Source organism: Onychomys torridus, chromosome 3 (genome assembly GCF_903995425.1).
Source record: "Onychomys torridus chromosome 3, mOncTor1.1, whole genome shotgun sequence".
NCBI classification, from domain to species: Eukaryota; Metazoa; Chordata; class Mammalia; order Rodentia; family Cricetidae; genus Onychomys; species Onychomys torridus.
This window is the reverse complement of record NC_050445.1, coordinates 134,906,850-134,921,428: the sequence shown is the minus strand read 5'-3', so window position 1 is coordinate 134,921,428 and position 14,579 is coordinate 134,906,850. Positions and strand designations below refer to the sequence as shown.

Below are 14,579 nucleotides of genomic sequence, written 5' to 3'. Positions count from 1 at the left end.
CACTATGTAGATCAGGCTGGCCCTGTAACACAGAGAGATCTGCTTGCCTCTGCCTCTGCCTCTGCCTTTGCCTCTGCCTCTAGAGTGCTAGAATTAAAGGCGTGTGTTACCACATCTGGCCAAAGAATTTATATCTTATGAAAATTCTGAACTGTCATTGTATACTGGACACTTTTATGTCAACATGGCACAAGCTAAAGTCCTCTTAAGGGAGGGAACCTCAATTAAGAAAATGCCTCCATAAGATGTACCTGTAGGCAAGACTGTCAAGCATTTTCTTAGTGATTGATGAGTGTAGGTTCAGCCATTGTGGGTGGGCACTAAGGAGTTTATTAGAAGAGGTTGTTTATTTTTGTCGAATCTGCATTTATTGTAATCAGCAGGTGGGACACTTGTTAACAGTGGTAAAAAAAATAAATTGTAAAATCAGAAATTTGGTGAACTTGCCTGGTAGGTTGCTTTTAGGGGCTCATAGGTAGATGCCAGCCCAGAGCAGAAAGAAGACTACAAAGCCTATGAGGAATGAGTCCACCAAGGAGATCTTTGTAGATAATGTGTATGTACTTGGTGGAGGTGACCTTCTGACCTGGCAGGAAAATGGCCAGAGGTACCAGGGTCAAGTGGAGGAAGACAGCCTTAGGTTGACTAAGCTGTTTTATTTATCTACTCATTTTGACTCACATAGGATTGTTAGGAACATTTTATTATATTATTATTTCCAAGAAAGTACTGACAAAGGTGAAATAGCATGGCAGAAGCTCTGAGGAGAGCCCCTTTTCTGAAGAGAATCAAGATCTGAGTGGCAGGGGAGGGAGTTTCTTTTTAGACCTTTGAAAGGATGGGAAGGAGGGGTTATTCATAGAGAGATTCTGTAGCCAGACTCTCATGATTCCCAGGCTGGATGCAGGGAAGCGGGTAAGGATAAGGGTGTAACATTCCCAGGGATATCAGCAAGTCTTCTATCTGGGGGCTCATAGACAGTGCCCTAGTAGGTTAATCAATGTGTTAGTTTGCAAGGTTGAGCAAAAGATTTTCTAACCAATTTGAACACCTGGATACCATTTTAAATGTAAGGAAAGATGATGTCCACAGCCTATTTTCTTTCTGTAAGAGTAAGAGCTGCCATACTACTTATTGTTTCTTGAGATTGCCACTTCCTACCTCTGATCCTTCCATGGGGTTCCTACTGATACATCATCAGAAAAAGAGGCCAGGCTATTAAGAAGGAAACCTGTTTAAAAAAAAAAAAAAAATCAGGATTCTCTTTTCATTAATGGGTTTTTATGGCTATTTTTTTGTGGATTTTAGGGAGTGAAGCCAGCCAGTTTTGACAAAGTAGCAATTCCTGAAGTGAAGGAAATTATTGAGGGATGTATCCGTCAAAACAAAGATGAAAGGTAAGTTACTTCTTTGATACCTGGTGTTGCCTGAACAACATGAGATATATTTAATATTTGTGTTCCATTTTTAGCATATAACATTTTTTTAAATTGGATTGTTTCCATTGAACCTACTCAGATTTGCTCACTGTAACTGTAAAAATGTGTTTTAGTGATGTTTAAGTCCATTAAGTTTAATGTTTAAGCCAGAAACACCTTAAACATAGTCTCTATATTCAATAAAACTACTTATAACAATATAATAATTTAGAAAACTCTACAGTAGAGTTCATTCTCCAATGTAACAAATCCATTCCTTAATCATTTTCCCACTGAAGTTTTGAAAGCAAAGTAAAATCTTGGCTTTTGAAAATCAGCTTAGCTACACAGGTCTTTATGCCAGGATTGAAAAAGAGTAAAACATCAAAATTCCTTTGAGTAAAAGGAGATTTCACCCAAGGCTTAGGAGGAGATCTGGTTTGGTCATTTGTACAAACAGAACTTTTCTGAAAAGAGTGTCAAGTATCTGTTATGCAGTGTAGTTGATGGGTCATCTGTAGGCTTGCCAAAGATATATAATCTGTATTTGAAAAATAATCTGCCTTTACCACCCCCCCCCCTCATACCAGCCTAAAAACAAAAAGCACACCATCCTAACTAATACAAATATAAACTGTAAATTGAATATAACCTAATCTCCTCAAATGTGGTCACAATTGGGCATATCAGCAAAATTCAAGAATTCTATATCTTGACTCTTCTAGTCTCATGTTCCTTTCAAAACTTTGTTATTTCCAAGAGCTCAACATCATGATCTTTTTCAGACCGTTCAGCAGATATTTAGTTATGAATTTCTGTTTTAAGATATATAGCCCTTAGAAGCTCTTTTAAGACTTTTTCAGTGTAAACAAAGGGATATTTGTTTTGAGTCTTAAAACATTATTCTATTTCTGGATGGAACAGTTTCTTTGATTACTGTATTTTGTGTAAAGAAGATTGATTGTAGGGCTGGAGAGATGGCTCAGCGGTTGGGAGCACTGGCTGTTCTTCCTGAGGACCCAGGTCCAATTCCTGTACCCACATGACAGCTCACAACTGTCTGTACCTCCAGTTCCCAGTGATCCAACACCCTTGTGCCAATGTACATAAAATAAATATAATATTTCTTTTTTATAATTTTGATTGTTATGCAACCAGCCTTGACTTGTCTAATCCACAAGTTGTTGATAATGAATTGAAGGGATTTATTGTCATAAATAAATAAAGGTTGCTGATGTAGAAAGTACCAAGCTAGAAATCAATAAATTTATGTTTTACTTATGATTATGTCATTTATTACTGTAGAACTTTGAGAAAGAATCTTAACCTTCCTCTGCCTTCATTTAATAATAGTCAGGAAATGATATTCCATTGGATAGTTATTGTTCGAGAGCCAGACAAGGTGAAACACAGCTCAATTTTTATTTATTTATTTATTTATTTATTTATTTATTTATTTATTTATTTATTTATTTTTCTATGTGTCTGTGGTATTTTGAAGCTTTGATATTCTATGCATTATTTCCATAATCATATCCTACTAACTAATAAGATTAGATCATTTGGTTTAAAAAATTGTCCCTGTCAACTGTTATTAATAAAACATATTGGCACATGACGGTAGCCTGGGGATGTAGAAGTGCTTGTCTAGTATGTGTAAGTTCTTGGGTCCCATTGCCAACACACACACCCCACACACCCACACACACACACACACACACACACACACACACACACACACACACACACCTCTATAACTACCATTCAGATGGAATAATGTTAAAATGAATCACAAATTTTCCTTTTTTTTTTTTTTTCTTTTTTTCTTCCAGAGCTGAGGACCGAATCCAGGGCCTTGTGCTTGCTAGGCAAGTGCTCTACCGCTGAGCTAAATCCCCAATCCCTGTTTTTCTATCTTAGATTATTTTCTCCTTAATTAAATAACAGTAAACATATACATACATTTGAAAGTCATTCTCATGTCTGAAAGTACTTTGTAGTCTGAAGCAAGCCTAAGCAACGTAGTGAGATACTGTTTCAGAAAGAGAAAGAAAAATATCTTTTCAAACTAACGACTTTTTTTTTTTAATTTTCTTTTTCTTTGAAAGATATTCCATCAAAGACCTTTTGAACCATGCCTTTTTCCAGGAGGAAACAGGGGTACGGGTAGAATTAGCAGAAGAAGATGATGGAGAAAAGATAGCTATTAAATTATGGCTCCGTATTGAAGATATTAAGAAATTAAAGGGAAAATACAAAGACAATGAAGCCATTGAGTTTTCCTTTGACTTGGAGAGGGATGTACCAGAAGATGTTGCTCAAGAAATGGTAAATTGACGCTTAAATGTTGTAGATTTATGTATATTATGTATACTGATACTAATAGGAAAAAAAACCCATTTAATGAGATTGTGTTGATCCTATATGTTTGTCTTTAGATAGGGGGATTTTCCTGTGCTTTTTCTTTAAGTCCTTTCTTTGTAGTTTTTGGTATTGTTTTGATAATGTGATTTTATTTTATTTTTTTATTTGAGGGAAATAACATGTAAGTATAAGTGGATAGATGAAATAGACTGGAATGTATTCTGGAATCTTTCTGAAAGTCTGTAAAGGTGAATAACTCCTCGTTAGTAGGTGACTCTAGTCAAAATGTGTTATACTGTTTTGTTTGAGGAACATTGAATTCATGGTTATCCCGCCCCCTGAGTGCTAAGATTATAGGCATATCCAGTCTTACCAAGTTTGGAATTGTTTCTAAACATTGTTAGCTTTTGATCCATCATTATAAGCACTATAGAGAGATACAGAACTATAAGGTATTTTCACTTTAGTTGTTGGAGAGGTAGCTCAGCAGTTACCCAAATCAAAACAGTTCATAGCCTGCTGTAACTTCAGCACTGGGGATTAGATGCCTTTGGCCACTGCAGACACGTGCACATACACATTTAAATAATAAAAATAAATATTGTGAAAACAGTTTTTACTTTGAAAGAAAGGTGTTTTCAAGATCACTAATCACTCTGATGTATCCTTACTATAAATATGTATAAAAGATCACTGTTAAATGAAAGGAAACCCTTAACCAAATGTAGGTATGCCACAGTGCCTAAAAGAGCCAGTTATTGTAGAAAGGTAGTCATTTAATAGCCTTACTCGGACTTATAAAAATCTGTTGAGTAGTAGAGAAAGGGTCAGATATGAAAGAGGTACTTATTTTTATTGTTAATTTTATGTAATTTTCTATAGAAATGGTAGGATCCACTGTTTGTTTACCACAATTGTGGGGAAACATGTAATGCAGGCAATTTTAATGTTTGGGTAAGATGAATCCTGAGGTGTCTGATGATAATGGCACACATCTGTAATTTCAGTACTTGGAAGCTGAGGCAAGAGGATTCCAAGTTTGAGGTCAACTGTACCACATTGTAAGACTTGAAAGAATATACAAATGCTCCCTTCCAAAAAAGACTAGCCTACTTTTCTACAGTATTGTTTGGTTTGGTTTGAAGTCATTTTCTCTAGCGATCCTGCTTTTCTTAATATACTGTTTTATTCTATAGGTCGAGTCTGGGTATGTCTGTGAAGGTGATCACAAGACCATGGCTAAAGCTATCAAAGACAGGGTGTCATTAATTAAGAGAAAACGAGAGCAGCGGCAGTTGGTGCGAGAGGAGCAAGAAAAAAGAAAACAGGAAGAGAACAGTCTCAGACATCAGAATGAACAACAACCAAGTGTTTCCCAGGCAGGAATTCAGCAGCTCTCTTCTGCTAGCACCGGCATACCTACTGTTCCCACCACTTCTGCTTCAGTTTCTACACAAGTAGAGCCTGAAGAACCCGAGGCAGATCAACATCAACAGCTACAGTATCAGCAGCCTAGTATATCTGTGTTATGTAAGTATTAAGGGAAATAAGCAAATGTGTTGGTGATGCTTATTTATAGTCAGAAGATTGCCTATGTCCCAGCTGGCCAGCAGTCAGGACAAATGTCTCCCACTTTCATCCCCATGTAAACACACAGAGGCTTATATTAATTACCAACTGCTCGACCACTAGCTCAGGCTTACTACTGACTAGCTCTTACCTGTTTCTGTTAATCTATATGTCGCCACATTTTCTGTGGTTTTACCTGTGTGCCATTACATGCTGCTCCCTGAATGGCAGGTTGGTGTCTACTGACTCAGCCTTCCTCTTCCCAGAATTCTCCTTGTCTGCTTATCCCACCTATACTTCCTGCCTGGCTACTGACCAATCAGAGCAACACATATTCACAGCATACAGAACATCCCACAGCAAATGCTCGCAACTAATTGTTTCCATTCTTATAACCATGATTAATGGAAAGGTGAAACACTGACAAATTGTGCTTCTGATATAAGGATATTTGAAAACATCTAGTGTCTTGATGTTTTGAGTTTGTAGGTTATCTATTTTATTTAGTTCCTTCAAATTAAATATGTAAGTAATGAAAGGTGAATACATTTTGCTATTTATAATAGAAACTATTAATCTGGTTCAGCTCTTTTAGCAAAACTACATAACAGAACAAAGACTGATGAGACCAGTGCTCAGTAATTGAATTAAGTGTTTAACATCAAGTAGACACAGGTCTCCACAGAGTAAGACCTGGAAGTTGGGTAAAGTTTAAGATGATGATATCATTCAGTGATAACCAGAGAAAATTTTTGTTTGTTGTGTTGTTGTTGCTATTTTGTTTTGTTTTTAGAGACAGGGTTTCTCTTTGTAGCCCTGGTTGTCCTGGAACTATCTCTGTTGACCAAGCTGGCCTGGAACTAAGAGATCCACCTTCCTCTGCCTTCCAAGTGCTAGGATTAAAGGCATGTGCCACTACTGCCTAATGAGAATTTTTTTTTTAAAAGATTACTACTGTTTTGCACAAATCTCATTTAAATATAGAAATCTACTTAATAATACTGCTATTTATTTTTTAAAATTTACTCCAAATTTGAACAAAGAAGTAACCAATAACATTAATGTAATGAGTCTGAAATGTGAACAACTTCTCCCTCTTCCACCTCCGTCCCTCTGATGTTTCATTCATCCTTCAGCTGATGGAACAGTTGACAGTGGTCAGGGATCATCAGTCTTCACAGAATCTCGAGTGAGCAGCCAACAGACAGTTTCCTATGGCTCCCAACATGAACAGGCACATTCTACTGGCACAGCACCGGGGCATACAGCTTCTAGTGTCCAAGCACAATCTCAGCCTCATGGGGTGTATCCACCCTCAAGTATGGTGAGTAAATGCATAAGAAAATGTAATATTAAAATGATAGCCAACAGGAAATCTGCAAAATTCAAATTATTTCTTATAGGTCATTTAAGTAGCAATGTGAGTCGAAGGTAGAGAGTATAAATGGTCTAGTCAGTCTTCCTTGTCTATGGTTTCCATGTGAGTGGATTTAAATGGTAAAATTATTAGAATTTTTATCTGTACTAAACATACATGTACAGACTTTTCTTCTTATATTCCCTAGCAATATAACAATTTTTTAAATGGCTTTTGAATTGAATTGGATATTATAACTAATCTAGAGATTATATGCAAATACTGTGATAATCTATATAAAGGATTTGAGCAGCTGCAGATTTTTTTATCTGTTGGGGTGGCTTGGAACCAACTCAACGTAGAGACTGAGGATTGAGGAGGAAATCAGTTCATAAGAGTATAACCAGAGTAGTTCAGATTGGGTTAACATATACATTAAAAAGTGAGAATTAGCTGAACTTCCTATAAAAGCAGCTATGTGAACATTAAGACTAAACTGCATTCTCTTCAGCACCTAGGAATTAAAACTGTTCAAAGTGGTATAAACTAGATATGCCAGATTTGTGGGTGGAGCAAAGCTTTATTAATTTTTTTAAAGCTTACTTACTAAAGTAATAAGTGTTTTCTATGAGGTTGTTTTTGTTTTGTTTGTTTTTCTATATAAAAACCAGGTAAGACCTTCAAACTATTATAGAATGTTGCATGTGACTATTATAGAGTAAAGGAATCCTTTATTGTATGACCTCTGACTAATTTATTGCTTGTATTTAGTTGATCATCAGTTGCTATGCGTGTTCCTTTCCCAGTATATGTTCATTTGCTTTTTCCTTTATTTGGTATTTATTTTATTACCAGTTTATTTTCAGAGTCAGCTTACAGAAGTAATTTATTGGAATAGTTTATGCTTATATGTATCTGATGTATATGCACAGTGTCCATTTGCAATAGTGAATGTTAAAGTAGACGAGTAATAAAATAACCTCATTTCTTTTGCTGACTCTTTGAGGCCTTCAGAGGAAAAAAAGATAGATCATATACTTCAGAAAGGAATTAGATGATAATTCTTCACTTAATCACTTGTTTAGTACTATCTTTAAGCAGACTGATTTTCCTCCCTCCTTCCCAGAAGGCTTTTAATCTGAGCTTTGTAGAATTCTTACCTTCATTAAATGAAATTTTTATTTCAGGAAAATACTTTTCACTTATAAAAGATGTTTGTTTTGGAGTCCATTGATGGATCAGTCCTGCTTTGGACTTAGGTCCCAAGATGAATGGCCACATTAACACAAAGAAAAGTATAACTAATATATACTAACCTTTTAACAATCTGTTCTTAACCTAAGTAGGGTAAATGACCTTGAGTGATTTATTTCTGTATACTGACAAATAGTAGTTATTGGTACTAATTTCTCCCTTTGTTTAACAGTTATTTTCAACTCTTGGCTTCCCTCATCATGGGGGTTATGTCTGTTTTTTAAAAGATAAAAAGGATTACTCATTTAATCATATATTAAATGCTCAAGCCATTAACATTACTTGTATTTATTTAGTGCTCTAAAATTAGACTATTTCTAGCTTTTTGATGAAAGAAGTTTTTAGAATAATAAAACATTTTATACTTATACTCTTCTCATTTCAAGAACTTACTATGCCTAAAAGAAAATTTAAAAATAAGAGAGACAAAGGTAAAAAATTGGAACCAAAATGAACTAAATCATGATGATACATACTGATGGGCTCCAAGTTTGGCTGAGCATTCTTTGCAGCCAGTTTTGAAAAATAAAATAGATTATAACTTTGCTCTAGATACCCTCACAGTGTTAGGCAAACTCTGTAGTTACGTTAAACCCTTAAGGCACCTGAAACTTTGTAGGTTTAAACTGAATTTCTCATCTGGGGAGTATGTAAATTCTTTAGAGATTCTAATTGAAGGCATTTCCCCCACTGACTCCTTTATAAAAGAACACAGTATTTCTGATACCCAGTTGTGAACTTCAGAAAGCTATTATTTTTCTTCTATTCAATAATGACTTTTTAAACTTGTAAAAAAAAGTGGCTGGTGTAACAACTTTTTAGACTGCCTTCTACAATAGACAAGTTTTCCCCTCAAATTTCTAGATCTCTTGCAAATGACCTACTCTTAAAATCTTCTGAATTTTATACTTTAATAGAATTTATTCTTATTTAATCTTACTAAGTTTTTAGAACTATGATTTATTGTTTACTTGTGGTACCATTAGTTAGTTTTTATAATTCATGCACTTAACAGTTGGTGTTACTTCAAAATATTCAAGGTCGTAATTGACCAAAATTTGCACAAACCACCAGAAGAGGGAGAATAGTTATGATAGACCAGCTGTGCTCTGTAGAATTGTCTTACCTAAACATTCCTTTTTTTTTTTTTAAGTTTGCAGAATTGGGGAGGGTAGAACATTTCTTTATGTTAACTATGCCCTATTATCACTGTACATTTGGTTATTTTGTTTTCAAAGTACTGTGTTTTTCATGTGTGTTTGTTTTCTGTTTAGCCTCGTCGTGGCCGTAGCATGTCGGTTTGTGTTCCCCATCTTTCTGCTGTTCCCTCTCTGTCCTGCATCTCTCCCAGTGCTCCTTCCACCCCACCACCAGTGCTGTCTGCACCTCTTTGTCCTTCCCTCCTTCGGACTGCCCCTGAGGAAACTTTTGCCGAAAAACTCTCTAAAGCATTGGAGAGTGTCCTGCCTATGCACTCTGCCTCTCAGCGCAAGCATCGACGCTCCAGCCTGCCTTCCCTCTTTGTCACTACTGTATGTAAACTTCCTGACAAGTGAAAAATTATTACCAATGAATACATCCAGGCATGGAAAATTTGGTAAAAGAGCCAAACTAAACTATTAGCTTAATCATATATTGTGCTTTTAGGATAACAACTATTCCTATGGAAAACATTTTTGTAATAAGACTTTAAATGGGAATAAAACGCAAGGAGGCAATGAGTGCTTATAATATTGTTAGCACATATCAGTATAGCTCCTTTCCTATCTCCCATTGATAAGAGGATTTGTATTTTCATATCTTAGCAAAAAGTATGTGTATTACTCATTATTAAACTCATTATTAGTCTAATCAAAAGTAGATTTTACCAAACATTAACCAAATGTGTTCTCTCCTCAATTCATTCTCAAGGGATACAACTAGTTGAGTCCTTTGTTTTTTAAACCAGTCAATTGAGGAGTAAAAGTTGGTTTTAATTAAGTCGTTTGTACAAATTGATACGTCAGGAAAGTAAAAGGCTGTTCACTCTTTGGGAAGTACTTTTGTTCCCCAAAGATTGCATAAGATTTGGCATAGACTCTAATGAATATATTAGATACAAATATAACATATATAACTTTCCTCGTCTCCATTAATGTCTTAGAAAGATACAACCTCTCAAATTACTTTAGTTGCTGAAAGACCCTGTGTGCTGCTTTTCCAAACAGGGAATATTGTTAATATTTTGAACTAGTGACACCAGAATCTTAAGATTTTTACTTAGGAAAATGATTAACTATACAGTGTTTATGGCTTTAGGATCCAGCTTGAATAATCAATAAAATGAGCATTTGGGGATGAATACTCTTACCGGGTTGAGGAGATGGCTCAGTGACTGAAGTGCTTGCTGCGCAAGCATGGAGACCTGAGTGCAGATCCTCAGAACCTCTGTAAACCCTGGCGCAGTAGTTCATATCCATAATCCCTGTCTGTGTTCCTGTGATGAGATGGAATGTTCAGACTCTCTAGAATCTCATGGCACTGCCAGCCTATTGTAGACAGCTACAGCAGAGACCTGTCTCAAACAAGTTGGATAGTGAGGACCAACACCTGAGGTTGACCTCTGACCCATTTTTGTGTTTTAAGGATTGAACCTGGACCCTTTCGTATGCTAAGCAAGCAATCTATTGAGCTACATCCTTAGCCTAAAACCTATATATTTTAAAAAGGAGTTCAGTTCATGGCAGAGAATTACATGTATCTATCATATTTGGCAAGCTAGGATTCTAAGCTCAGTTTTAAATTCTGGAAGTAAAAATTGCTATTGGATTTGCTATTATTTTATATTACCTCCATCTCATCTGGATTTGTCAGAAATAAAAAACTTATGGTGTTCAACCCTTATCAATGATCCAAAGAATGATTTTTTTTTTGCATCTATAACATGTTTTAAGCAATAAAACTATTTATTGTTTGTAATTTTGGATACAGAAGGGGAAAACTAGTCATTTATTTTTTTGTTGTCTGTTTTTTAAGACAGTGTCTCACTCTAGAAATCCCCCGCCTCAGCTTCTTGAGTGCTAACATATAAGTATGTACCATTAAACTTGACTGACTTGTTTTTGTCTTATACTATCTACCAAAAATCTCTTCTGATTTATACTATTATAAATTTCTTCTGATCATCTATTGTTATTTGATTAAAATAACACTGAAGCCTCTACTAGACTAATATAGTAAAAGTAGCTTAAATTGACGTATATTTTTAATTATAAAAATAGTAAGGTTTTTTTTGTTGTCCTTTAATATTTTAACTTTAGCTATTTCCATTGACAAAACTTTTAAGAATGAACACATTTATTTTAGATAAATAGAATAATCACTTAGGAAGTATAATTCATGCCTTTGCTTTGAGAAAGCAGATTTGTGGGAAAGCAGCTGTTTTTCATTCAAAGAAGTGCCAAAGATTGATTTTATGGGCCCTGGATGTATTTAGTGGATTTTTACTATACACATAATTTTCAAAAGCATTGTTAATATTAAATTTTTGGTGTAGCCGCTTCATGGGGTTACACAGAACTATCCAGTTATGCATGTCTGATGTAATATCACTTATTGAATGTATGAATTACTTGTCTTATTCATGTTGATACAGCCTCAGGCCATGGCGCATCCGTGTGGGGGGACCCCAACATACCCAGAATCACAGATATTTTTCCCACCTATTCATGAGCGTCCAGTTTCTTTTTCACCACCTCCCACCTGCCCACCGAAAGTAGCCATTTCCCAACGACGTAAGAGCACCTCCTTCCTGGAAGCCCAAACTCGCCACTTCCAACCCCTGCTGAGGACCGTTGGCCAAAATCTTCTCCCACCTGGCCATACTAACTGGACACCAGAGGCCATAGTTATGTTGGGTACTACAGCCAGTAGAGTAAATAGAGAGCTATGTGAGATGCAGGCCCAACCTGGGTTTGAGCCACCCCAGATTTACAGTGACTATAGACCTGGACTAGTACTGGCAGAAGAAGCTCACTATTTTATTCCTCAGGAAACAGTATATCTAGCTGGGGTGCATTACCAGGCCCAGGTGGCAGGACAGTATGAGGGCATTTTATACAACTCACCAGTACTGTCAAGTCCTATGAAACAAATACCTGAACAGAAGCCAGTGCCTGGGGGCCCTGCCTCAAGTTCTGTCTTTGAATTTCCATCTGGACAGACTTTCCTGGTAGGACACCTTCAGAATTTAAGATTAGATTCTGGACCGAGTCCAGCATCACCCCTCTCTAGTATTTCTGCACCTAACAGTACAGATGCTACACATTTGAAATTTCACCCTGTCTTTGTTCCTCATTCTGCACCAGCTGTGTTAACTCATAACAGTGAGAACAGAAGCAACTGTGTATTTGAATTTCATGCTCAAACACCAAGTTCCTCTTCAGGAGAAGGTGGTGGGATTTTACCTCAACGTGTTTACCGAAATCAACAGGTTGCAGTGGACTCAAGTCAGGAAGAACTGCCTCCTCAGTCAGTTGGATTACATTGCCATCTGCAGCCTGTTACTGAAGAACAGCGTAATAACCATGCCCCAGAATTGACCATTTCTGTGGTAGAGCCTATGGGACAGAACTGGCCAATAGGAAGCCCAGAATATTCCAGTGATTCCTCTCAATTCACGTCTTCAGATCTCAGTGATTTTCAGTCACCTCCCCCTACAGGGGGAACAGCTGCACCTTTTGGCTCTGACGTCTCATTGCCCTTTATTCGCCTGCCTCAGACAATGTTACAAGAATCCCCACTTTTCTTCTGTTTCCCCCAAGGAACCACAACTCAGCAGGTCTTATCTGCCTCATATTCTTCAGGAGGATCTACACTCCAGCCACAGGTTATAGGAAAACTTTCACAATTCTTTTAAACTACTCTATTTTGCACCAGTGCACTTAAATTTTCTTTCTCATTTCCCTGACTCATGGATTTATGAGAAATGTTGTTTATTTTCTTAATAGAATTTCCTTTGTGGTTATAAATACTTGTACTAAAGAATGAACTATGAAGCAGAAGCTACCTGGTTTGCCTGTGATTTTAGTCGTCAGAATTAATGACTAATCTCTATATGAAAATTTACCTTAGTAATGAAAATGCAATTGTATGTCTATTTTGATTATTTAGATATAGTAAAATGATTAAGGATAATTCCTTCCACTAATTAAGTTTCAAAATTAAAATAACTATATCCATAAAGCAAAAACAGGAAGTAGTAAAAACTTTTTGGTGTCATATTAAGAAACCCAGAACCTTTCATTATAAGGAGGACTTAAGAAAACACATCTTAGGAGTTTGGCTTAACAAATGAAGGTGATGTTTTAAAATGGTATCAATCAAACCCTACTGTATTAAGGATCCAAATAGAACATTAATCATTTAAATTAAACACTTTTGACAAAATTTAGTTACTATTAGAGTCTATTGTGTAATGACTTTACTGGGTTTTACATGAATTTATAATGATGGGTTGCTAAGGCCAGGAACAGTAGTGTCTTGGGCTTTGTTCTCTTAATACATTTACAGATTTAGTCACACACATGAGCATACATACTCATACAAATGTAAATAGAGAGACAGAATTAAAGAAATCAATGATGACTATCTCATATACTCTTTTAGGTATATCAGTTACTTGAAGTAGTGGTAAGAATCAGAAGGATCCTGAAATTTAAATAACGTGGGTGTGCTGTATGCATACATTATCCTTCAAGCTTTGCAAAGGAAAAAAATTTAAAGGAAAATAGATAATTTAAATTTTAGTGGAGTGTGATACATCCATGTAAACTTCAAAGAACCTCTTCTAAATTGAAATGAAACAATAAAAGTGATACTTCATTTCCTTAGCATATGTCTGTGTACATAGTATACATGCATTCATTTTCCTAACCTATTCTTGCACTGTGTTCTCAGTTAATCTATAGACTTCTTGTTTGTTAATGGGGTATGCTATTCAGTTTCTCAGACCCAACATAGTTGACATTCTCTGGGTTGGTTAATCCTTTCTTCTGAAAGGGACTCATAAAGTCATAGAATTGTTAACAGCATCTCTAGAAGTAGCAGCCATTTCCCCTATTTTTGACATTTAATTAAAATGACTTCAGATATTTCCATATGTTACCTGGTACATACTTGTATAGGAGTTGGTTTTTAACAGGCTTTTGGCATTTTTGTTTATCAGAGTTAATATGACTACAAGAAATAGCAAAAGATAACCAAATTAGCATTTTAATGTAGTTTTTCTTTAATTATCCAGATTAAATTTTTTATGTTGATACCTTAACACATTTATCCTGTTACAATTTTATTATTGAATCTAACTATTCAAGCCAGCTAAAACTTTAGCTAGCCTTAATAGTAGGTTTTTAACATCACTGTATTTGTATTTTTGTTTGTTTGTTTGTTTGTTTTTACCTGAGAAGTGATCAGAAATGTTCTGTGATCTTTTTTCTAAACTTATCTTACCAACAAACCCAAGAGGTCTGTCTTGTACTAAACTACCAAACTGATGATTCATTTCAATCAAGCAGTTTTCTCAGGATCTGAAGTATTTATACAAAAGTCTAACTTTCATGTGCATAAACCTTCTCTAA

At 35.8% G+C, this 14,579-nt stretch overlaps 1 protein-coding gene across 17 annotated transcripts in view; it reads left to right on the top strand.

Annotated features, from left to right (window-relative positions):
• The window catches only part of Wnk1 (WNK lysine deficient protein kinase 1), a 142,879-nt gene that overhangs the window by 80,460 nt on the left and 47,840 nt on the right, over positions 1-14,579 (top strand). For 10 of the 17 annotated variants that reach the window (XM_036181371.1, XM_036181374.1, XM_036181373.1 and 7 more), the window contains exons 5-10: positions 1,309-1,397; positions 3,527-3,746; positions 4,979-5,312; positions 6,488-6,675; positions 9,237-9,494; positions 11,597-12,829. In XM_036181371.1, coding sequence (XP_036037264.1) covers positions 1,309-1,397; positions 3,527-3,746; positions 4,979-5,312; positions 6,488-6,675; positions 9,237-9,494; positions 11,597-12,829 — 2,322 coding nt within the window. The remainder of the gene's footprint in view (positions 1-1,308; positions 1,398-3,526; positions 3,747-4,978; positions 5,313-6,487; positions 6,676-9,236; positions 9,495-11,596; positions 12,830-14,579) is intronic. The other 7 variants (XM_036181376.1, XM_036181375.1, XM_036181378.1 and 4 more) reach the window with 2 other exon arrangements.